The sequence below is a fragment of the Diabrotica virgifera genome, chromosome 3, assembly GCF_917563875.1.
Source record: "Diabrotica virgifera virgifera chromosome 3, PGI_DIABVI_V3a".
Taxonomy (NCBI): domain Eukaryota; kingdom Metazoa; phylum Arthropoda; class Insecta; order Coleoptera; family Chrysomelidae; genus Diabrotica; species Diabrotica virgifera.
Genome location: NC_065445.1, coordinates 100067801 through 100094633, shown reverse-complemented (window position 1 = coordinate 100094633; position 26833 = coordinate 100067801). Strand labels below are relative to the sequence as shown.

The 26833-nt window shown below is 32.1% G+C and overlaps 1 protein-coding gene across 2 annotated transcripts in view; it reads left to right on the top strand.

The window, feature by feature from the left end:
• The window catches only part of LOC114341305 (DNA-directed RNA polymerase I subunit RPA1), a 158952-nt gene that overhangs the window by 74438 nt on the left and 57681 nt on the right, over window positions 1-26833 (top strand). For both annotated transcript variants that reach the window (XM_050645351.1, XM_050645353.1), the window contains exons 10-16: window positions 2398-2620; window positions 3364-3478; window positions 4619-4811; window positions 17651-17824; window positions 19506-19831; window positions 20917-21202; window positions 24485-24613. In XM_050645351.1, coding sequence (XP_050501308.1) covers window positions 2398-2620; window positions 3364-3478; window positions 4619-4811; window positions 17651-17824; window positions 19506-19831; window positions 20917-21202; window positions 24485-24613 — 1446 coding nt within the window. The remainder of the gene's footprint in view (window positions 1-2397; window positions 2621-3363; window positions 3479-4618; window positions 4812-17650; window positions 17825-19505; window positions 19832-20916; window positions 21203-24484; window positions 24614-26833) is intronic.

Here is a 26833-nt window from a genome sequence, read left to right as displayed (position 1 = left end):
TTGTAATGAAATGATATTTTATGGTACTTTTTTATTTCTTAAACATTGCCTATACCTAACTGCTTTAATTTGTGCTTAATTGTTAATCGCACCAACAATCTTACTACGTAGGTATTTTGATAGCTAAACCATTATTGGTAATTGTTGAATGTTAATCGGATTTTTCTTATGTGTAATTCGATCTCTTGTATACATAATTTTTAGTTTATGACCTGAAACCGTTTTGAAGTGTCTACATATGGTGCGAACAGGCCAATTTTTTTCATTCTCACTTAAACCATCGAGAATGAAGCATGCATTTTATGAATATTAAAATATAACGTGTATGTGAAAATATAATATTAAGAGTGTAATGTTTTAATCATTAAAGTTTAAAGTGCTTATTGAAAATGGCAATGTAGCCGAAACGTTTAAGCAAAAATAAAGTGTTTTATTTTATCAGACCGATAGACCCAGGAATAAAATTCTTCTTAAAACTCTACTTACGTTCAAATGATTTTTAATATAGTCTACTATTGTTAAGAGTCATTAGTATAGCTAAATTTTTATTTTTAGTATACAGAGTTGGTCGAAACTCGGAATGAGTATTTTCTGAGTTTTCTTAAATGGAACACCCTGTATTTTAGTATTGTAATGAAATGATATTTTATGGTACTTTTTTATTTCTTAAACATTGCCTATACCTAACTGCTTTAATTTGTGCTTAATTGTTAATCGCACCAACAATCTTAACTACGTAGGTATTTTGATAGCTAAACCATTATTGGTAATTTTAAGGATTAGTCTGGATTAATATGTATTTATTTCTGAAAAATGATTTGTGATTGAATTTTTTCACGGCCAACCTAATAAAATTTTACGTATTTTTTGTTGCAATTAATGTTTAGCTTGAATCACCAATAGCTCACAAATTAAAGCAATTAGGTATAGGGAATACTTATAAAATAAAAAAGTACCATGAAATATCATTTCATTGCAGTACTAAAATACAGGGTGTTCCATTTAAGAAAACTCAGAAAATATTCATTCCGAGTTTCGACCAACCCTGTATACTAAAATGTCAAAATTAGCTATACTAATGATTCTTAACAATAGTAGACTATATTAAAAATCACTTGAACGTAAGCAGAGTTTTTAATGTCAAACTGTTACAATTCTACAGGGTGTGAATGTTGCTACGAAATTAATAAAAAAACGTAAATATCTTTTAAAATACCCTGTATAATATTACAAAACCTCATATTTTAAGAAAGAAGGTATTGAGGAGAATCCAAAAATGTAAAAATATACAGGGTGTCCCATTTAAAAAAACGAAGTTATAAGCAACTTCCGGTATAACCAGAAGTTGCAAAGAGATGAAAATATTTTCATTTAATAGATCATCCTTCAAAACCCCTACATTCCAATTTTCATGATTCTGTTGCCTTTAGTTCTCGAGATATTTCTAATAGGCCAGTTATCTGCCTCACCCTATATACCTACATACAAATATGTGGTGGATTCGATAAATATTTAAAATATCTCGATAAACACTGGCTTGTCGAAAAAGTACTACGAGGCAAAAAAGTTTTAAAAATATTGTGTTTACCTAATAGTGTAACAATAATAATTTAATTGGAACGTACACAAAAGTTTGGGGGGTTTAAGGGAACAAAACCCCCATAAAATTTTTATGCGGTGCACAAATGTCACTTTAATTTTTATTTAAGATGTTGCTACTATAAGAATGCCGCATGTCTATTTTCAATAAAAAATCTCTTCTTCCCATTTTCCATGGGAATTTTCAATAAAAAAGAGTTTTCGATATATGAAAAAAAAATCGATTTTCAGTTTGTAACTTCAAAGGGCTGTAACTTTTTTTGTGTGCACTATTATATATAGGTAAGTGCGGTTCAATTAACCTATTTTTGACCCCAGAATCTGTGGTATAATTTATGACCAATCTTTTCGGAACACCCTGTATATTTTTTATTTATAAAAAGTGTACATAGATCCTTTATGCACTTACATTTTATAATTTACTGTGTACATAGATCATTTACACTCTAGTAACTTAGAAAATATTAATTTTTAAACGTGTTTGGCTTGTTTGAAAGATTTTTAGGTTCGAACAACTTATTTTTAACATAAAAAACATGTTTTGAAAAATTTGTCACATAGACTTGCACTTCAATTCAGTCTTCAATTATTAGAATAAATAATTTGTACAGTACAAAAACAAAGAAAAATATTTCTAACATGGAATGATACTTAGCTTCTTACTGTACAAGAAATATGACCATGATGAAAAGTCATATTCTAATGTTTTGGCAATGTTCTGACGTCAAAAATATTGAATGACGTAAGCATGTTTTTGTAGTAAAAAGTGTAAAATTAAACCCAAACACTTTGTTTTAGGTGCATAGGCATTTATGCAACGGTGACGTTCTGTTACTTAATCGCCAACCAACTTTGCACAAACCTAGTATAATGGCGCACACAGCGCGAATTTTAAAGGGAGAAAAAACTCTTCGATTGCATTATGCTAATTGTAAAGCCTATAATGCTGATTTTGACGGGGATGAAATGAACGCACATTACCCCCAAAATGAACTTGCAAGAAGTGAAGGCTATAATATTGGTGAGTAACAGTCAGAATTTAAAATAGTCTACTTACCGGTCTAGAAAAATCAATATATTTTTATTTAAAATCTTAAAAGAATATTGCTATAACATGTTGATCTATGAAATTAAAATCTGATGGGCTAATTTAACTTTTAGAACAAGGGAATATTAAGGCTTTTTATTTTCTTCGTATATTGTGTATTTTATATTTTATATCTCTAATGACCGGTTTCACCAACGACAAACAGTAATTTATTTGATGAATAAAGTTATTCGACCACTAAACTGACACATCTACGTTTCACTAACGTCAAATAGCATTTTATTTATTTATTTATCAAATAAATATTTACTCTTTGAATAAATTGACAAGTTAATCTCGTTTTCAATATCTATAACAAAGAGAATTCGTCAGTTTAACTTGAAAATATCAAAATTGTATTGAAACAGAATAAACGTATAATCGACTAATAAATTGTATTCAACGAATAACTATTCACTGATTTATTTATGGTTGGTGTTGTTGGTGATGACCAACAACAAATAAATCAATGAATAGTTATTCGTCGTAAATAAATAAAATGTTATTTGACGTTTGTGAAAGGCAGATGTGTCAGATTTATTGGTTGAATAACTTTATTCGTCGAATAAACTACTATTTGTCGTTAGTGAAACCGGCCATTAATCGGCAAATATACATGCTCTTGTTTACCTTATAGTTGAATTAGAGACAAGAGGATAATTATTATTTGTTTTCAGTTAACGTTTCTAACCAATATCTCGTTCCAAAAGATGGCACTCCTCTCAGTGGTTTAATTCAGGACCACATGATTTCTGGTGTGCGACTGTCTTTAAGAGGAAGATTTTTTGATAAGTAAGTTTCTTAGTGCAGTAAGCCTTTTAGAGAAATTATTTTGAAAGATTGTACAAATAATATTAAAATTGCTTTTTTAGCGATAAGCTAAATAAATAAATAAAATAAAATAAATGCACTGGTACATACGTAACTTGAAAGATTTAGCAACTAACTTATTCTAATGTTTAGTGGTCTTGATGTTTCACCTAAATGAAAATGTTCACATTCACAAGGTGTTTTATAAATACAATTCTTTGTTCTTTCTTGTTCATTGTGTAAAGGAATTTAAATAATCATCCAGAAAATTCCAGTTATATAATTCATTAGCAAATAATATATCAGTTTAAATTTTAAATCCTAATAACAATATTATTAGTCAATGTTTCGATTATATACGCACCTAAAGCTGCAAAGTAAACAGAAAAGCTGTTGTTATAATTCACGGTCGTGTTAAGTAAATAAGAAATCATAACAAACAAATAGACATTAGTTGTTATACTTACGAAAGTAATGAGGGATGAGGGAGATATTCTAAGAAAGACTTTGGTAATGTTCAGACGACGCAACTAACATCAGATACCAACTGAGTACTAGTTACTGTTGTTACTTAGTGAATATATATATATATATATATATATATATATATATATATATATATATATATATATATATATATATATATATCTATGAGTACTAGATACATAGATATATATATCTATGAGTATCTTCCAGTCAATCAACCCCCATGTAGGGGTTGCTACCCCAACAGCCATCATAATTCTTAGGTTTAGTTTTAGATAAAATAGATCTCAATATCTTTGTTGTTTAGAATGTTGAAATGTTGATAATGAATCTGATAATATATGTCTGCAGCAACATAAACAAAATTTGTTTAATTTATTAATATTTTGTATTTCGATAACGATTTCCGAAGTGGAAGTCGAAACGTTCGCTAATTTCAGGCTCATAATTTTTTTGGCTAATTCTTATGCACATAAGTTTATGTTCATTGTTATGCACAAGGGGCCTCAAAAGGTTGATTGTTAATAATTAACATTAATATCTAATTATTAGATTTGTGAATTGTTTATTTTTTGTATAATATTGTACACATTTTAATATGTAATTTTAATTTAATAATTTTATATTAATTTTTAGACAAGATTATGAGCATCTAGTTTACCAAGCTCTCTCGTTCAAAACAGGTCGCATAAAGCTCTTACCACCAACAATTATAAAACCACAAGTGTTATGGTCTGGGAAACAAATTTTATCTACAGTTATAATTAACGTCATACCCGACGAAAGAGAATTAATCAATCTTACGTCAACAGCTAAGATTTCTTCCAAAGTAAGTAAAGGGTCTCCCAAAATTTACGAAGGATTTGAATTTAATAAAAGACATTGTTGTATTTCTTTAGATTGTAATTTTTTATGTAACCATACAGTACATAGGATAGGGTTATGTACGGAATAGTTCATCAAGCAAATGGCCTCCACGGCTTTGCTGGTACATACGCACTCTTGTCGAAATTGTCTATGACTCTTTTGCAAAAATGTGGCTCAATTTCGTTGATACAGCGTTGAATTTCTTCCTTCAATGCACCGATGGTTGTATGCTTGTTGGTATAGATTTCTCCCTCTCTCTCTCCTATGGCACTGCAGCATAGACCATGGACTTCAAATAACCCCATAAGAAGAAGTCTAATGGTGTTAAATCACACGATTTATGGGACCAATTCTGATCTTCGAAACGAGAGATTACACGTCCAGGAAATCTCTCATGCAGTAATAGAATTGTTTCACGGGATGTATGACATGTGGCACCTTCTTGTTGAAACCACATGTCGTCCACATCAGTATCATCCAATTTAGGTAGCAAGAAATCTCTTATTATTTTGAGATACAGAAGACTGGTAACAGTCACTGCTTGACCAGCCTCACTTTCAAAGAAGTATGGTCCAATGATGACTCCAGCCCAAATTCCACACCAAATAGCCACATGTTATGGATGTATTTTTCTTTCAACAGTGACATCTGGGTTCTTAGAATCCCAAATGCGGCAATTTTAACGATTAACAAAGCCGTCAAGGTGAAAATGTGCTTTATCGCTTATGATTGTTTGCTTGAAAAATCAACAACATCCACTTGTTGATGTTTGTTCAATAACACTGGTCAACATGAGTTTTGAGTCTGAGTTCTGTACCTCTTATTTTGATTACTTATGCCTAACTAAAGAAATAAAAATATTTTTATCTAATAAAGTTTGCTTTTGTACTTACCAGAACAAAATTTCAAATTTTATAAAAAAAGCTCAATTTTTTAATTTAAGTTAGTTTTAAAAGTAAACAAATTTTGAATTATATATTTTTATTAACTTTAATTATGAAAGACGGCATATATAAAACCCATAAATACAAAAAACAATACAAATAAAACTTTACGCCATTTTGGTATTTTGGTATTTATATTGTGTAAACAAAATGTCTCATAGGAGCCCCCAAACGTAGTTACCATCATGTTCTCATTATATTCTCCTCGATACCTTTGATCGAAGTTCATTACATGTTGGTAAAGGCATTAATAATAATAATAATAAATGTCTTTATTCATATAAATGTATGTAAAATAAACATTAACAAATTTTATTATTTGGGCGAGATTCAGTACGTACACCATTGTCAGACAATAATGTACATCTGCTCTTCCACCTAACCCACAAAATACAAAATGACAGCTATATGTCGTGAACACAAAAGCATACCCCATATACTTAAAGATATGAAATTAAACATATTAGTAAAATTTAAATTAACTAACACCAGAATTGTGCATAATTATTGTTCAGAAAATAATTTTTGATTAATAACTTTCTTAAATTTGGTTCTGGACAAAATACGAACATCATCAGCCAAGCTATTCATGCTATTTGCAATGCAAAATGAAAAAGGTCTTCTATAATAATGTGTAGCATGTCTAGGTATGGTGAGGGTGTTTTTATGTCTAATGTTTAGGTTGTGAATATCACAACCTTATTTTATGAAACTTATGGTTTATGAAACTTATGGTTGTGAAACTTATTTTATTATACAAATAAGGAGGGGGACCTTTTCTTCCAGAAGTTTATGGTAAAAGCAAAGTGCATGTAATTTTCTACGGTGTCGCATATTTAACCATTTGTTTAATTGAAATGTATGTCTTATACGTTCATATTTTCTTACACCAAATATTAATCGCAAACAAGAATTTTGTAGCTTCTGAATTCGCCTAGAATCAAATTCCGTTAAACAGGAGTCATATAAAATGTCACAATAATTTAATTTAGATAATACTAAAGCATTACACAGCATGTATTTAGTGGCCCTATCTAAAATATTTCTACTTTGAAATAATAATTTTAATGAAGCATAAGCTCTTTGCAAACATCCACTAATATGATTCGTAAACCTCAAATCATCATCTAACCATACACCTAAATTTTTAACTTTTGTACTAAAATTGATCTTGTCTTTACCTAATATAATATGATCTGCATTTTGTAAAAATTGTTGCCGAGACGTACTTTTTCCAAATATAATACCATTTGTTTTTGACGAATTTAACTTCAAACAGTGATTCTTTGAAAAAGTTTCTAAATTTTGTAGATCATAATTTATGGCAGTTACAATTTGTTCCCCTTCTTCGGCTAAAAAATGGACATACAACTGAGTATCGTCGGCATAATAATGTTGTAAAAATGTGATAAAAATTGAAGGAAAATTATGTGTATACGTAGAAAACAATGTAGGTCCTAAAATTGAAGCTTGTGAAACACCGGTAGTAATATTTAAAAATGTAGATATATTGTGCTGACTTTTAACTGCTTGACACCGGTTATATAGATAAGATTTAAATAACTGCAATGCTTGAGTTCCTATACCAGTATAATGTAATATATCAAACAGTAAATCATGATTTATTGTGTCAAAAACTTTCGAATAATCCAATAATATCAAAATTGTCAATTTATTTTCATCATAGGCTTTAAAAATGTCATCAGTAATTTTTAGCAATGCTGAAGTGCAGCTGTATCCAGTTCTAAATCCAGACTGCAAAGAAGGAGTTATTTGATTATTTTTTAAATGAATTTTTAGTTGGATATCGATAACTTTTTCTAGGATTTTAGATAAAGTTAATAAGACACTCACTGGTCTAACATCGTTTAAACTTTCAGGATTTTGTTTTTTTGGCAGCGGGGTGATATGTGCCTTTTCTCAATCAGTAGGGAAGACTGAATTTATTAGACAAAAATTTATTGTATGTGTAATATATGGGGGATGTTAAGGGATAGTGATGCGTAAGATATAGCTTCTCCTGTTCAAATGTCAACCTCATCTGCTCGTATGGTGATCTAGATCATGGTCATCTGGTACATCCTGCTAGACAACTAACGAGGCTCTGACGTCCGAGTGTTTGCCGGGATAAGCAATCCACCATTTACTGGCCAACGGCTTCGGGCGGACGAGCTGGTAAATGGAAGGGTACTCTGTTGTCCTGAGACTGGGAAACTGGTCTCAAAGGCGGAAGAACCAAGAAAGTGGTCAACGGCATCAGAATGCAGAAGGCAACGAGAAACCACTGCATTAAAGGTCCCTGATGACATCTCTAGAAAAGCTATCATGGCAAATCCAACTAAAGTGGAAATAGTTACTAATCATGGAATACGGAAGCCAAGATTCGGCAGGGGAGGTGATCCACCTTTAGACCACAGGGCCTCCCAGGTCGTAACCCAGCGAAACCCCTGTGACAGAACTGGAAAAGTGTCTCTAAGAACAGCAGAGTTGATTATTAAAATATGTACCTGGAATGTGAAGACAATGTATCAGGCTGGAAAAATTCATAATACCATTCAAGAAATGACCAGACTCGGAATCGGTATAATGGGCATAAGCGAAATGAGGTGGCCAAATAGTGGTGCTTGTATTGTTGACAACCATATGGTATACCACTCAGGAAATGACGATGGTCAACATATATATGGGGTTGGAATAATCGTGTCTCCCCAATTACGTCAATATGTTACAAATGTTATACCTATTTCTGAAAGATTAATAATAATCCAACTGAATACTAGCCCCGTCAAATTAAATATTTTACAAGTGTATGCCCCCACGAGCGATAAACCAGAAGAAGATCTAGAGCAATTCTATGAGTTGTTGATAAAGTCAATTAAACGACTTAAAAAAGAAGATATAACAATCATTATGGGTGACTTCAATGCGAAAATTGGTAAAGGGAGAAGCGGTGAATTCATAGGTGATTTTGGTCTAGGACAGAGAAATGAAAGGGGAGACAGATTAAAACTGTTTGTAGAAGAAGAAGAATTTACAATACTAAACACATTCTTCAAACTACCACCAAGACGCTTGTACACCTGGGTCTCCCCGCAAGATCAACCAGGAAACGTAATACGGAATCAAATTGACTACATAATGGTGAACAAGAGATTCCGTAATGGATGCCTATCGGTTAAGGGTTACCCCGGTGCTGACGTATCATCAGATCATGTTCCTGTTGTTGGTAAATTTAGGTTTAGATTCAAGAAGGTTGCAAAAAAGAACAGCAACAAAAGTGCGATATGAGAATACTAAAAGATAAGAAAACAAAAGAGACAGTCGCACAGATTCTTTCAGAGAAGCTAATTAATATGGAGCAAACATATAATGCCGAAGAATCACTCCAAAATATATGTGAAACCTTTAACAACATCAGAGAAGAACATCTAATAGAAAAGAAAGAGATGAGAAAAAGTTGGATGAACAACAATATACTACAACTTATGGAAGAAAGAAGAAAATCAAAAAACAACAAAATAATCTACAACACGATTCAGAGACAAATAAGAACTGAAATAAGAAAGGCCAAAGAAAATTGGTTAAAATCACAGTGTGAAGAGATAGAGTCGTTAGAGCAAAAACATGATACGTTTAACATGCATAAAAAGATGAAACAAGCAGCTGGTCTTCAAAAATCCAACACAGCTAGCAAATTGCGAGACCAACAGGGGAATATCATCACAGACAGAAATCAAGAAATCTGCATATGGACAAAATACATACAGGAACTTTTTGATGATACTAGATCCGAACAACCTCCATCCTACATATGTGATGACCACTTACCAATCACATCAGGTGAAGTGGAAAGAGCAATATCACAACTAAAAGATGGCAAAGCTCCTGGACCTGACAATGCATATGCTGAACTCATAAAACTATTTGACACCGACGGTACTCAACGCCTAACCAAAATATTTAACGACATATATTTAAGCGGAGTAATACCAAAAGCATGGTTGAAGTCGACGTTTGTTGCTTTACCAAAGAAAACAAAGTCCGTATCCTGCAGTGATTTCCGAACCATCAGCTTAATGAGCCATATTTTAAAGCTATTTCTAAAAATTATACATCAAAGGATATATAGACTGTGCGAAGAAAAAATCAGCCGAACACAGTTTGGTTTTCGAAATGCAGTGGGTACAAGAGAGGCTCTATTTAGTATACAAGTGCTATTTCAACGATGTAGAGACGTGAATTGCGATATTTCTGCATGTTTCATTGATTACCATAAAGCGTTCGATACAGTAAAGCACGACAAGCTGATGGAGATATTAACCAATATTGGAATAAACACCTGTGATTTAAGGATTATCAGCAATCTGTACTGGAATCAAACATCATCTATCCGGACAGAGGCAGGAGAATCCGACGATATCAAAATCAAACGTGGGGTCCGTCAGGGATGTATACTATCCCCACTGCTGTTTAACATCTACTCTGAGGAAATCTTTCAAGAAGCATTGGATGATGTTGAAGCCGGAATTAGAATTAACGGAGAATGTATCAATAACATAAGATACGCAGACGACACTGTGGTATTCGCTGACAGTTCTGAAGCCCTACAGGAGTTAATGAGCAGAATCGCAGAAGTCAGTCAGAGATACGGACTTTCACTAAACACTAAGAAAACCAAATGTATGATGATCTCTAAGAATGAACAGCAATTTGGACGAATCAGTGTGAATGGTCAACAAATAGAAAGAGTAAAAACATACACCTACCTTGGTACGAACGTCAATGAAAATTGGGACCATTCTATAGAAATCAAATGTAGGATAGAGAAAGCGAGATCTGCATTTCAAAAAATGGCAAAGTTGTTCAAATGTCATGATTTGTCGATACCCATAAAAGTCAGATTACTACGATGTTATATATTTCCTATACTGTTGTACGGAGTTGAGTCGTGGACTCTCACAGACGCCACCTGCAAGAAAATTGAGGCTTTTGAGATGTGACTTTATCGTCGAATCCTGAAGATATCTTATACCGACCACATTACTAATGAGGGTGTTTTGCTGAGAACGAAAAAAGAAAAAGAGCTGTTAATCAAAATGAAAACAGCCAAAATCGAATACCTCGGTCACATCATGAGGAACAGTGAGAGATATGGACTGTTGCAACTGGTCTTGCAGGGAAAAGTAGAGGGAAAGCGAGGACCAGGAAGGCGAAGGATTTCCTGGCTGAGAAATCTACGAACGTGGTTCAACACAACCACTACAAATCTTTTCAGAGCAGCAGTGTGCAAAGTGCAGATTGCCATGATGGTCGCCAACATCCGAAACGGATAGGCACTACAAGAAGAAGAAGTAATATATGGTAATATAAATGGAACACACAACTGGATGGTTAATATATTTATGCCATCGGAACCAGTTGCTTTACTTTTAATACTTTTTATAATATTTAAAATTTCGATTTCAGAGACTTGATAAAATTTTAATAAACTTTTAACTGAAGGCTTAATATTATCTTTGTAGAAACATTTCGTATCAAAATCAGCGGCCAGTTTTGGAATAGCATCTATAAAGTATTGATTAATTTCATTAACAGTCCATTTTTCACCAACAATGTCACTATCATTTACATTTTGAGTGTCATTAATTAAAGATTTTAAGTCACTCCACATTTCTTTAGAATTTTTTGATTTGATGTTATGTTTAAAAAACGATTTTTTCTCTATTTTTATAGTAGCAGTTACCATATTTTTCAGACGCTGATAACTATGCCAGTTCTGATCAGTTTTAGTTTGTTTAAAAATGCTCAGAGCTCTGCCTCTGTCTACCATCATAGCTCGAATACCATCAGTTAGCCAAGGAGCATATTTTTTTGTGATTCTTAACATTTTAAATGGCACATGAATGTCAAGTAGAGTGATTATATTATTAGAAAGAAATTCGACTTTGCTATCTACATCTCTTAATTCATATATAATATTCCATGGTATTGATTGTAAGTCTGAGTTAAATTGATTGTAGTTTAAGTTTTTAAAATTTCTACAAGTAAAATATTTACATTGACTAAATTTTATTTTGTAATTTAAGTGAAACAAAAGCATCTCATGATCACCAATTTCTGGTATATGTTTTAAGTCTATTGAAGAAATTTAATCTTTATTTGATGTTATTATATAGTCTAAAAGAGTTGCTGTACTTTTTGTAATCCTAGTTGGTTTATTTACTAATTGGCCAAGCCCTCCAAAACGTTATTAACAAATTGTGTGGTATATTTATCAGCATCCAAGAGATCTACATTAAAATCACCTAAACATGTAAGAATGTTATCCACGGTAGGTGCCAATGTAGAAATAATAGTTTCGAACGATTCAACGAACTTTCTATAGTAAGCTTCGTTTGGATTATAAAATACTCCAAGAGCAAGAGTTACTGATTTTAGTGATAATTTTAACCAAATTTGCTCAATTTCCTTATTAGAAGAAATTACTGTGAACTTGTGTTACTTCTTATATAAATACCGACACCCCCACCGATAGAGTGTTCCCTATCAACCCTTACAAATAAATATCCAGGTATATTAACAGTTTCAGTTAAAATATTCTTATTTAACCATGATTCACATACAGCCAAGATGTCCAAACCTTGAGACAGAACCAAAGTTTTGATATCATTAAAATGAGCAACTAATGATCTAGCATTTAAATGTGCACACCGTATATAAGTACTCATAAGTACAATATAATAAAATTATAAATTAGGACGTATTAATTAACACGTACAAATAACTACATAAAGTATACTTCCATAACAAAACATAAAAAAATGAAAGTTTTTACAAAATTAAAATTAAATAAACAAATAAAGGTAGGACGCTTTCCGCAATATGCCACATAATCCTTAAGGCGTATTGCTATTTTTCATGATTGATTACATAAATAAATTAATTAATGTCAGTTTCCGACAAAATGCATTTTCTTGCCCCATTAACAGAGATATAAACTTTACCTTGATATGTCCAGCAGTTTGTAAAACCAACAGCAGACCTCACTTTTAAGAACAACTCACGAGTTTTCTTATCTAACATTTCACTTATCGCTACACCAGATCCTTTAAAGTTTTTCTTTTGACGGAAAGCTTTCTCCTTCAACCATTTGTTTACAAATAATATAGCAATCGGTCTTGCCTTCTTAGCTTGAGGTAGTTTTTTGCCCAAACGATAACAGCGGTCTAGGTCATTTGCAGATATATTAATTTTTAATGTGTTTGAAAGTAATTAGGCGACGTCTATAGGTTTGAATTCCATCTTCTCTTTCGAATATGCACCCAAGTTGTCTTTAAACTGATCCAAGTGAGCATGTAACATGTGTACTTTAAGAGACTTGCTGTTTATATCCTGCAACCCATGATTTTGAAGCTTTCAAGCATATTAGAGATAAGCTCTTTGTAATTGTCAACCTATAATAGTTTCGGAAAAATTGTATTAAAAATTTAAAGGCCTCAGAATCTTGACGAGGAGCCGTCACGAACTGCTTCATGAGACTTAATTTTATATGCAATGGAGGCATTAAAGCATGATGGGATCCACATTTGAAACTCGCTCTGATAAGACCATGAGTGCTGCTGGTAGTGAAGTACATCGGCTCTACTATCCCATAAGCGAAGGTAATATGGATATTTAGTGTATCCGCCTTACATTCGCACCAGAAAACCAAGCATATTGAAATCCCTTATTACTGGCCAGACGTACTCTTCATATTTTAAAACTTAAAGCACCACTTTATTAACGCTCTCGTAGTTTTCTTTGAGCATTACAGAATGAGCCGGAGATAGAGATGGAAATCTATTTCCATTATGAAGAGCTGTTTTAAGCTTCTTGTAGAGCTGTCAAACAAAATTTTTTGGCTCCCACTTAATGAATTCGCCATAAATATAGCAAAAACAGTGCACGTAATTTTTACACCTTTTGGAAGACTTTGCTACACCTAAAATACGTTATTCCACTGCAATGTTCACGCGTACACTACCATGTCAGTGTGCCACTTCTCTCTTCACACCCACAGTCTCCCCTCACCCCTTTCTGGCATCTTAAATACAACGGATCTTCAAAAAATCTGCCAAAACACCGTATATGTATTTTTCATTATCTTAAGGTACAAAAGCAAACTTTATTTATTATTTATTGAGTTTCTGCTTAATGTTCGATGTACACAAAGAAAATATTAGTGCGGCAGATTCGTGCAAATATTATAAAAATTGCACATTTAATGATACAAGCATATAATTTGGTCCACATATACTGCACATATAAAGGTTCAAATTTGGATATGAGGCCATCTCAGATTTTGCCTTTTACAAAAATGGCGGTCATTCAAAATGGGCAACTGTACATATGTGACTAATAGCACGATATCTTTTGAATGAAAAGTCCGATTTCAATCAAATTTGGTACGTAGGTTCTTATTGTGATTTACAAGATCGATGTCGTGAACTGGAAGAATCGGTTTACCAGAAGTTGTATTTTTCTGGTTTTTTATGTAAAACTATTTTATATTATGTAAATAAAGTCTGGCTAATTGGCTCTGCCAAAGCCATTTTTCAAAAAAAAAATATGTAAATAATTTATTTTCAATTTTTTCACACTGTATGTATTAATTTTTCAAAATGGTAATACCACCATTGAAAAGAGCGTAAGAATATGTTTTAGGAAATATTTTGAACTTTTTAGTTATCTTAATTACCATTTAATAAATGCATAACATATCTTCACATGTACGTATTTGTGGCAGATTCGTGCAAATATTATAAGAATTATTGTGCATTTAATGGTAGAAGCATATAATTTGGACCGCATATACTACACATATAAAAATTCAAATTTAGATATGAGGCCATCTCAGATGTTGCCTTTTACAAAAATGGAGAGCATTCAAATTGGCGGCTACACATATGTGAATAATAGCACGATAACTTTTGAACGAAAAGTCCGATTTAAGCCAAATTTGGCATCAAGGGTTTTTTTTTATGAATAAGATCGAGGCCTTGAACCGGAAGAATCGGTTTACCAGAAGCTGTGTTTTTACTGTTTTTTATGTAAAAATATATTGTTTTTTTTTTCAATTCTTTCACCCTGTATATATTAAGTTTTCAAAAAGGTAATACCGCCATTGAAGAGAGTGTAAAAATATTTTTTAGGAAAGATTTTGAACTTTTTAGTTATGTTAGTTACTATTTAATAAATGCATATCGTATCTTCACATGTACCTATGTGTGGCCAATTCGATTTGAATGCCCGCCATTTTTGTAAAAGACAACATCTGAGATGGCCTCATATCTAAATTTGAATCTTTGTATATGTAGTGTGTGTGGTCCATATTATATTCTTTTACCATTAAATGCACAATAATTCTTATATTATTTGCACGAATCTGCCGCACATAGGTTCATAGGTACATATGAAGATACGTTATGCATTTATTAGTTGGTAATTAACATAACTAAAGAGTTCAAAATATTTACTAAAAAATACTTTTACACTCTTTTCAACGCCGATATTAACTTTTTGAAAAATTAATACGTACAAGGTGAAAGAATTAGTAAAAAAACAACATGTTTTTACATAAAAATCAGGAAAAACACAACTTCTTGTAAATCGATTCTTCTGGTATAATACCTTGGTCTTACACATCAAAAAAAGAACCTATATACCAAATTTGGTTGACGTCGGACTTTTCGTTGTCGTGCTATTAGTCACATATGTACAGTTGCCAATTTGAATGCCCGCCATTTTTGTAAAAGGTAAAATCTGAGATGGAATTTGATGGGTGTGTCTAAATTTGAACCTTGATGGGTGTAGTATACGTGGTCCAAAGTATGTGCTTCTACCATTAAATGCACAATAATTCTTATAATATTTGCACGAATCTGCCACACATAGGTACATGTGAAGATAGGTTATGCATTTATTAAATGGTAATTAACATAACTAAAAAGTTCAAAATATTTTTTACAAAATATTTTTACGCTCTTTTCAATTGCTGTATTATCGTTTTGAAAAATTAATATATACAGAGGGAAACAATTGAAAAAAAAACATATTTTTACATAAACAATCAGTAAAGGCACAACTTCTGGTAAACCGATTCTTCTGGTTCACCATTATCCATCTTGTAAATCAAAAAGAGAACCTATATACCAAATTTGGTTGAAATCAGACTTTTCGTTCAAAAGTTATGGTACTATTAAACACATATGTATAGGGGCCATTTTGAATGCCCGCCATTTTTGTAAAAGGCAAAATCTGAGTTGGCCTTATATCTTAATTTAAACCTTTATATGTGTAGTATATGTGGTCCAAATTATATGCTTATATATGCACTTATATTATATGCACTATATGTACTAAATAACAGACTCAAAACAAAATTTTTTTTGTTGACCCGTTTAATCTATTCAACTACTCTCTTTATTGTTTATGGTCGTTAGGTTTCAGTTCTTATGTCAATTGAACTTTATAAGCATGGTGATGCAGATCTTAACTGACTATACACTATAAAGTGCTTCTTGACATTTGTGCTTCTTGTCCACAACGCCGAATTGATTTTCCTGAACTTTCACCAACTTTCTCATGCACTGCTTCGATATTGACATTTGAGAGGCTTGTTTTTTGACGACTAGTGTGTTTAGCGTCATCAATTAGTTCTGAATTTTTCAATTACTCTCTTCACACGTACTGAAGTTAAACCAATATTCCGACCATATTTTGTACGAATTTTCGAACTGTGACCGACATGTTTTATATGAATTAAAATTAAGATTACCTCCATATACAGTTGAGTCCGTGAGTCTTTACCCGTGCGTCATTAATACCTGGCGAGATAAAACACATACTTTTTATCTAGCATCATTCTCTTCCACGCATGAAACTCATGACAAACCAGCTGCCGTTTGTTATTAAGTTAAAACACATGTTATTTTTGTGAACCGTCTAGACTCAGTGCATTGAAAAGAGATAGGTACAAAAAAAGACGATTCGGTATGTTTTCATATTTTAAGCACAATTTGTTTGACGTTTCTGCTTTGTTTACTTTTTAGGGCTGTCAGTCAGTTGAATTTTTTGCGGTTTTTGTCGAATTTTTGCGTTTTGAAGTTTCTTTATTATACACAAACAGTTGTTTTCACAACTAATTTTATATTGGACTTTCAAATTTTAAGGTAAATAATTATATTTTGGCAATTAATATTTAAAACATACAAAGCTAACGTCATTCACACAGTAAAGAAGTGATTGTGTTCAGGTTTCCGTCAAAGTGAATAAAATGACAATTAATTAGTTCGTAGTTATAAAATATAATATTATTTGCTTTAAAACTCTTTTAAAAATTGTACTTTGATTTTATCAGTGGGTAAAATCCTTACTTTTGTTTATTTTTGACACCAACATATTGCAAAATACTTTTAAATAAATAATAAAAAAAAAAACTATTACATCAACACACTGTAAACATTGTATATTTAATTTTATTTTTTATAAATTGTTTATTTAATAATCACTAATTATATTAAAAGAATTTATTAATGTAATTCAAATGTAGCTGCAATTCTGCCAAAAATTTTGAAGCAAAACTTACATTTCACATTCTATTTATTTGATAACGTCAAATTTTATAGTAAAACCCGTAATCGGAACAGCAGCCACTTTCTGTCACTTGTTGTTGCGTGAAATAGATTTCCGACTTACTTCGTATGCTTTAAATGATGACGCACGGGTAAAGACTCGCGGACTCAACTGTACATTAAGTAGATAAATGTACGGTTGGTCAACAAATCCACAAATAATTTTTAATTATTTTATTTTGCAGGCTTGGCAGAGAAGACCCTCGAGAAGATGGAGAGCAGGTGGTACTATATTTCTTGATGACAAGGTCATGAGTGAAGCTGAGGTCATAATTAGAGGTGGTGAACTTCTTGTTGGGGTTCTAGATAAAACTCACTACGGTTCTACTCCTTATGGTTTAGTACACTGCATTTATGAGGTAATCCAATTGCTTGGCAATATTGTGTTTCTATAAATTGACAAACTTTTATTTTTTAATTTAAGAACAGAGCAAACACATTTAATATGACATTCGGTAGCTCAGAAAACTAATACAATAATAATCGGCAAAGAACAAAACGAATATAAAATAGAAATCGATGACATCAGTAAATAAATACCTTGGAACCATCCAGCATGGAGACCTTGACAAAGAAATGAGATATTAAGTACAAAAAGTAAATAGACTGGCAGGATACCTTAATAACATCATAGGTCGAAACCGACATATTAACACTAAGAGGAGGTCAAGAATTTATAAAGCCAGAGTAAGACCAATAATGACATATGCATCATAAATAAGACCCGATACAGCCACAACACAAATACTACTGGAAACGGCAGAGATGACATTAATGAGAAGAATTACAGAAAACATGTTGAGAGTTCAAAAGAGGAGTGGAGACATTATAAGAAAACGTAACGTAGAGTATATAAAGAATGGACACTAAACAGAAAATAGAATGGAATAACCACCTAAGCAGAATGGAGGAGACTCGTGTAATCAAAATGTCAAGAGGTAAATCACCAATCGGTAGAAGAATCGGACTATCGCGCAAAAGATGGAATGACAACCTTCCATAGAGGTAACAAGCCGCTAATGAACATGAAGAATTGCTTATACAGGGGGAAGAAGAATAATTGATTTTGAAGCAGCCAAACCTTATTAAAAAAAAACTTTTTAACACAGTATTTGGAAATATCGTTCTATGGTAACTATACAATGAGCACGTAAAGGTTGGAATAAATTCATTTTTTCGTGAATGGGCAAATTTAGAAAAAAATCCCGAAACAGGTCAATTTTTATTTTTAAATTACGACTTTTTGGCATATATATCATACTAGTGACGTCACCCATCTGCACGTGATGACGTCATCGATGATTTTTTTTAAATGGGAATAGGGGTCATGTGATAGCTCATTTGAAAAGTAATTAAATTCTCTATTCACTAATATAAACAACATCATTTTTTATACAGGGTGTCCAGAAAAAAATTTTTAATTAAATTGATTGACATAAAAAGAAGAATGTGTGTAATTTATTTAATTCAAAATACATTCCACTGCTATCAGAAAACAGGAAAAAATTTTTATTTCACAAATATTGTTTTTTGCTTAAATTAAATATTAAAGCAGCATTAAATTAAAGCGAAAAACAGTGAATATTTTTCAAGTAAACATTTTTTTCTGTTTTCTGAGAGCAGTATAATGTATTTTGAATTAAATAAATTACATACATTCTTCTTTTTATGTCAATAAATTTAATTAAAAAAAAAATTTTTTTGACACCCTGTATAAATAATTATTTTAATGTTTATATTACTGAATTTATAATTGAATTACCTTTCAAATGAGCTATCACACGACCCCTATTTCTATTAAAAAAAAATCATCGATGACGTCATCACGCCCAAATGGGTGACGTCACTAGTATGATATACATGCCAAAAAGTCGTAATTTAAAAATAAAAATTTACCTGTTTCGGGATTTTTTCCAAAATCGGCCATTTATGAAAAAATTAATTTATTCCAACCTTTACGTGCTCACTGTATATGATTTTTTTAGTAATTATTTTTAATCGAAAATACTTAGTCGACATTTTTTTTATAATTACTTTCAGTTATATGGGGGTACCTATGCAATCAGATTACTTTCCTCGTTGACAAAACTTTTCATGAGATTTTTGCAACAAGAAGGGTTTACACTTGGAGTACATGATATACTTACAGTAGAAAGAGCTGATGTTAGGAGAAGGGAAATTATAAAAGACTGTAGACAAGTAGGAAAAGAAGCCGTAACTAAAGCTTTAGATGTACCTTTAGACACTCCTGATGCTGAAGTTGTTGAAACAATAGAAAAACTAAGTGCTGCTGATCCCAAAATTAGAGCTACAATCGACAGGTCCTACAAGTCTTCGATGGATATTTTTACCAATGAAATTAATAGGTTAGTATTATACATGTCTTAATGGGGAGGTGTATGGTTTGAAATTTTAAATTTTTTATTATTTTAAATGAAAGTGCATAACTTCAAGAATTCTCTGTGAAAATGTTATTGGCGATTACAATACTCTAAATAGATAACCAATCAATGAGGCGACTAAAGATAATTTGACACAAAAATAATGGATCATATGGTAAAATGGCAATTGTAATTTCTAGGTTAGTTTGTCAACGACGTAAATATAAATATTTTATGTCATTTGTATATTCGGGCATTGTATAGTGAAATTTGATTTATTTTATTTTACATTAAACTATTTTTATATTAATATTCTGGCAAATATTTGTATAAATATTGATGTTTATATAAATATAAATATTCTGACAACTGTCAGATTTAACTAAAATGTCATGTAATTATTTGCGAAATTCTTAAAATCCTATATGACGTCAAAATTAACGACGCACAAAAAAAGGTGTTGGGATCTACTATACCAAAGATACAGTATGTTGAATATTCCTACCTTCGACTCGTTTTGCCGCGCTTTTGCGCCAGCACGCTTGAGAGTAGTGAAAAACGTTCAACAACTGGTTCCCTTCTCTTTTGTAGATTATTCCGTGATTCAAAACATATTCGGGTGTGCATTACTTTACGATTTGACAGACAAACAAGAAGACGAAGTGGTCAGAACTTTAAGCGCGTTTTTCTCAAATCCGCTTTTTAAAAGGCGGACATCGTAACTCAAAAACTACTTGACCAATCCACCTGAAATTTTGCATAGATTTTCTTTAGACATTTTTTTATGCTTATTTTTTGTTTAAAAATAATAAATATGTTGATTTTCACCCGCAAAATACATTTTTTTAGGTGTCTGTAAAAATTTGCCACCGTTGGCTTATTTTTCAATATTTTTCCTGGATTTTTTTTAATATTCTTTTAATTGTACTTAATAAGCTTATTTAATTTAAAAATACAATAATTGTACCATAGGTTCAAAAAAAAATCAAAAAAATGTGCTTGAAATGTTGATTTCAAACCATACCCCCCCCCTAAAGAAAGAACAAAAATAATAATTCCTGTAATTTTAGAACTTGTTTGCCTGCTGGTCTGGTTTGTAAATTTCCTGAAAATAATCTTCAATTGATGGTACAATCTGGAGCGAAAGGTTCAACAGTAAATACTATGCAAATTTCCTGTCTTCTTGGTCAAATAGAATTGGAAGGAAAACGGCCACCTGTAATGATATCCGGAAAATCTCTACCTAGTTTTCCATCATTCGAGTTTACTCCAAGGGCGGGAGGATTTATCGATGGACGATTCATGACTGGTATCCAACCGCAAGAATTCTTCTTCCATTGTATGGCAGGACGTGAAGTAAATTATTATAATACATAGCCCAGTAAATGACCGTTTTGGAGTGTAATTTTCAGGGTCAACTCCGAATTGCATGAAAATTTGGATTTAGGTTCGACTTACCATCCACTTCAAAGTTGCACTTGTACCATTGGTAACTTTCACTTGGGGGGTGAAAGACACCTCCTCTCTTGGGTGAAAAATATACATTAAGATAAGTCCGGAAATGGATAAATTGACTAATTCTAAACAACTTTTGTTCTATAGAGTTTTTTACTTAATAGTTACTTAGAAGTTAATACTTTTCGAGTTATTTGCGAGTGAAAATGTTTATTTTTCAAAATAAATATATATTTTGTTTCAGAGTTGTGACTGCATACAGTCCGTCTAATTTACTTACCGTTGCACGTCATTATTTACGTTAGAGATCTAAGTTGACATTGTTGCCCAATTACAAAAAATTCTTGAATTCATTTTAAATCAAATACATCACACAATTTTTTCGGAAGTGGATTATACAGCAAAACAAATTAATATTCAATGTAAATAAATAAAAACTTTAGAAATAGAAAACAAGAATTAAGTTATAATCTTAAGTTAAAGTACAAAATAAAAACAGTAAATATAACGAAACAAATACTTATAGTAAAGAATATAAACAAATATGAAGTGTCATCACCGCAACTGTCAAATAAATGTTACCAATTTATGCCAAAATATCACCTTCGTTCGATTATAGTTACAGTGTATTCCGAACAAATGTGCTTCATAAAAACGCTTTATAATCCATTTATACAAATTAAATGAAATATATTATTGTGTATTTCTTTAATTTAACATTAATAGAAATCTTTTATTTCTACGCGTATATAATAAAATATGCCTAGTGGCTGTAACGCCAGTGTACTCGGCAAAGTGAATTAAAACAAAACCTGCCTTTATCTTTTTTATAAATATATACGTTTTAAGGCGGTTTTTCGGAAATAACTCAAAAAGTAAGTATTTTATCGGAAAATAATACGTATTTTATTATACTTAGCAACAATGTAGCATATAAAAAACAAAAAATTGTGTATATGTGAAGTCTATAGACCCAGTAAAAGCTAAGTTGTAGCTCATGAAATAACCAAAAAATGAAGCTTTTTTTCGAGGAAAATTCATTAAAACTTTTTTAAAGGTTTAAAAAAGCTTTACTTTTGTTTTGTTATAAAAGTTTCAAGCCTCGAAACATAAGCCAGTTACGCTCAAAATAAAGTTAGCCCCCCTTTTTTTGGTAACAAAATAATCGTGAAAATCTCATCCAATTGATCACCCTAAATGAAATTAATTGTTACGGGTTTACCATTTACTTTGTAGGTACAGTTGAGTCCACGAGTTTTTACCGGTGCGTCATTAATACCTGGAGAGATAAAACACATACTTTTTATCTAGCATCATTCTCTTCCACGCATGAAACTAATGACAAACCAGCTGCCGCCTGTTATTAAGTAAAAACACATGGTATTTTTATGAACGATCTGGACTCAGTGCATTGAAAAGAGATAGGTACAAAGAAAGATGATTGGAGATGTTTTCACATATTTTAAGTACAATTTCTGACGTTTTGGTTTGTTTACTTTTGTGGCTGTCAGTTTGTTGAATTTTTTGCTGTTATTTTGTCGAATTTTTGCATTTTGAAGATTTTTATAGTATACAAACAGTTGTTTTCACAACTAATTTTATATTCGAGCTAGAAATTTTATGTTATTTTACGATAAATTTTGACAACGTACAAAGCTAACCTCATTTTGACACAGTTAGGGTAGGCTTGTGTTGAAAATGACAAAAAGGAAATATGTTATTGCATTTTTTTATAAATTTTTTATTTATTTATTAATCAATGATAATAAAAGAATTTATTAAGCTACTTCAAATGTAGCTGTAATTATGCACCAAAATTGTAAAGCAAAACTTAAATTTGACATTCTATTTATTTGATAACGTCAAATTTTATACTATAACCCGTGATCGGAATAATATCCACTTTCTGTCATTTGCTGTTGCATTTAGTAAATTTCCGACGTATTTCATATGCTTTAAATTAAGACACACGGGTAAAGACTCATGGACTCAACTGTATATGTATTGTTTATAATATGATCTGTAAGTTTGACCGGTTGAAAGTGCTTATTTTTGGAAATAATTGGTTTTATAGTGAAAAAAACTTTCTAAAATTTTGGAAAAATGCCCTTTTTTCAAAATAACTTAAGAAGTATTAGTGATAAGAAAAATCTCAAAGGGTACAAAAATGTGGTATGTATTTGCTTTTATAAATCTTTTAGTTTTATTTTTTTTTTCTAAGACACAAATTGGTGATTTTGCTGTTCGAAATTTGCATACACTTGTCATTAGTGATTCGTTCAAGCCCTTTCAACTATCACCCTTTCAAAAATAAGCACTTTGAATCGGTGAAACCAGATAATATAAACAATACAAATACCTATAAAGTAAGTGGTAAAGCGTTAAAGATTAATTTAATTTGGGGTGATAAATAGAGGGAGATTTCACTTTTTTTTACCAAAATACGGGGCCAACTTTATTTTGAGCGTAACTCGCTATAGACTTGCTGATGCTATAGACTTTTAGAAGACACAAAAATAAAGCTTTTACAAAAGTTTTAATTTGTTTTTTATAAAAGTTTTAATTGAAAACACTTTAAAAAAATTTTTAATGAGTTTTCCCCAAAAAGTGCTTCATTTTTTGGTTATTTCACGTTGAAATATTCGATTTGGAATTTGACGAATAAGAACATATTTTTCATGAGCCAAAACTTTGCTATTACTGGTTCTATAGACTTCGTGAATATAGGTACCAATTGTTTTGTTTTTTATGTGCTACATTTTTAAACTAAGAATATTTTTTTCGAGGAAATACTTTTTGAGTTATTTGCGAAAAATCGCCTGAAAACATGTTTTTTGTTAAAATTTTCACTCGCAAATGACTCGAAAAGTATTGAATTGAGAGTGAAAAAACTCTCAAAAAATAGAAAAAATAGAACAAAAGTTTCTTAGTATTAGTTAATTTATCCAGTTCTGGATTTATTTTAAACGTATATTTTTTCACCTCCGAGAGGGGGTGACGTTTACCCCCAAAGAAAAGCAACCAACGGCACAATTTTAACTTTGAAATGGAGGGTAAGTAGAACCCAAATCGAAATGTTCATGCAATTCGGAGTTGACTCTAAAAATTACACGGTATCGCCGTATTTCACGTTCATTTACTGGGCTAACAGTGAATGTACATATTTTATTATGAATGTTTTAGGGTCTTATTGATACAGCTGTTAAAACTAGTCGTAGTGGATATTTACAAAGATGTCTCATCAAACATTTGGAAGGTCTACGTGTTGGTTATGATATGACCGTGAGAAACAGTGATAAAAGTGTAATACAGGTAACTTTTTGGAAATTTCTCTTAACTTTTAATAGAAACTTCCTGTTCACTCCCTCATATATGTTTTAATTAACTTCAATACATTTTTCATGACGCGGTAACATGTCCTTATTAGGGCTATATCACCATCATTATCTTTGCCTTATCCCTATGCGGGGTCGGCTTCCCTAATTGCATTTCTCCACACGATTCTATCTTGGGTCATATCAATGTTAATCCCCTTTACCAACATGCCCTGCCTTATCGTCTCCCCCAGGTCTTCTTTGGTCTTCGTCTCCTACTTCTTCCAGGAATCTGCACTTCAGCTATTCTTCGTATTCGGTGATTAACGTCTCGGCGTTGAACATGACCAAGCCATCTTAACCTACGCTCTCTCATTTTGGCATCAATTGGTGCCACACCTAGACTTCCCCTAATATACTCATTTCTAATTTTATCCTTCTTTGTCACTCCACTCATCCATCTAAGCATTCTCATTTCTGCCACATGCATTCGTTGTTCCTCTTTCTTTTTCACTGCCCAACATTCAGTTCCGTACATCAATTATAGCCGGTCTTATGGCTGTTTTATAGAATTTTTCCTTCAGCTTTATTGGAATTTTTCTGTCACACAACACACCACTCGCTTCTTTCCACTTCATCCACCCAGCCCTAATTCTACTGCATGCATCTCCATTTATTTCTCCATTAATCTGTAATACCGATCCCAGGTACTTAAAACTATTGCTTTTTACAATCAGTTCACCATCTAAAGATACCATTTTATTTGTAGTAACTCCATCTTTAAATGAACATTCCAAATACTCTGTTTTTGTCCTACTAAGTTTTAAACCTTTTTCCTCCAGAGCTTGCCTCCACTGTTCCAACTGTCTCTTTCACTATTTCCTACTAACACGACATCATCAGCATACATTAAGCACCATGGAATGTTACCCTGTAGTTTCGCTGTTATCTGGTCCAAAACTAATGAGAATAAATACGGACTAAGCACAGAGCCTTGGTGCAATCCTACTTTCACATGAAATTTATCAGTCGCTCCCACACCTGTCCTAACATTAGTCGTTACTCCCTCATGCATATCCCTCACAATCTTTACATATTCACCAGGGACTCCTTTCTTATTGAGTGCCCACCACAGAATCTCTCGAGGAGATCGTATCATATGCTTTCTCAAGATCAATGAATACCATATGAGCGTTTGTTTCTTTACTCCTGTATTTTTCCATCAACTGCCTTATAATGAAAATTGCATCTGTTGTTGATCTGCCCTGCATAAAGCCAAATTGATTCTCGGATATTTCGGTCTCTTCACGTATCCGTCTATCAATTACTCTTTCCCATATTTTCATGGTGTGGCTAAGCAGTTTTATAGCCCTGTAGTTTGTACATTGTTGTATATCTCACTTGTTTTTGAAAACGGGTACCAGTATACTGCTTCTCCATTCGTCTGGCATTTGTCCAACTTCCATAATTCTATTAAATAGGCCTGCTAGCCACCTTGTTCCTGTCTCTCCTAATGCTCTCCATACTTCCCCAGGAATATCATCTGGTCCTACCGCTTTTCCTTTCTTTATTTTTTGAAGCGCTTGAGCCACTTCCTCGTTTGTTATTTTGGTGACCATTGCTGCTACTGTCTCGGTTGACTCTACAGGCTGTCTGTCAAATTCTTCATATAATAAGCTGTCAAAGTACTTTCTCCATCTCTTTTTGACATCCCTTTCGTGAACTAGTATTTTATTATTTTCATCTCGGATACATCTAATGTGATTAAAATCTTTTGCTTTCTTTGCTCTCTGTTTGGCTATTTTACATATCTTCGTTTCGCCTTCCCTGGTATCAAGTTGATCGTATAGGTTTGAATACGCTTCTGCTTTGGCTTTTGCTACTGCTACTTTCGCTTCCTTTTTCGCCACCATATAGTTTTGAAGATCTGTGTCGGATCTGGTTTCTTGCCACTTTTTATATAATTTTCTCTTCTCTTTTATTTTTCCTTGTACTTCGTTTGACCACCACCAAGTCTCTTTATCCTCAAACTTTTTTCCTGAAGTTTTCCCAAGTATTTCAATGGCAGTCTCTCTAATACTACTGCCCATTTTCCCCAAATTGTATTAGGGCTTCCTTTCATGTTCCAACATATTTTGTCTACTGTTCTTTCCCTGAATAAACTTCTTTCTCATCTTTTAGCATCCACCACTTGATTTTTTGTGGTCCTCTCCGATAT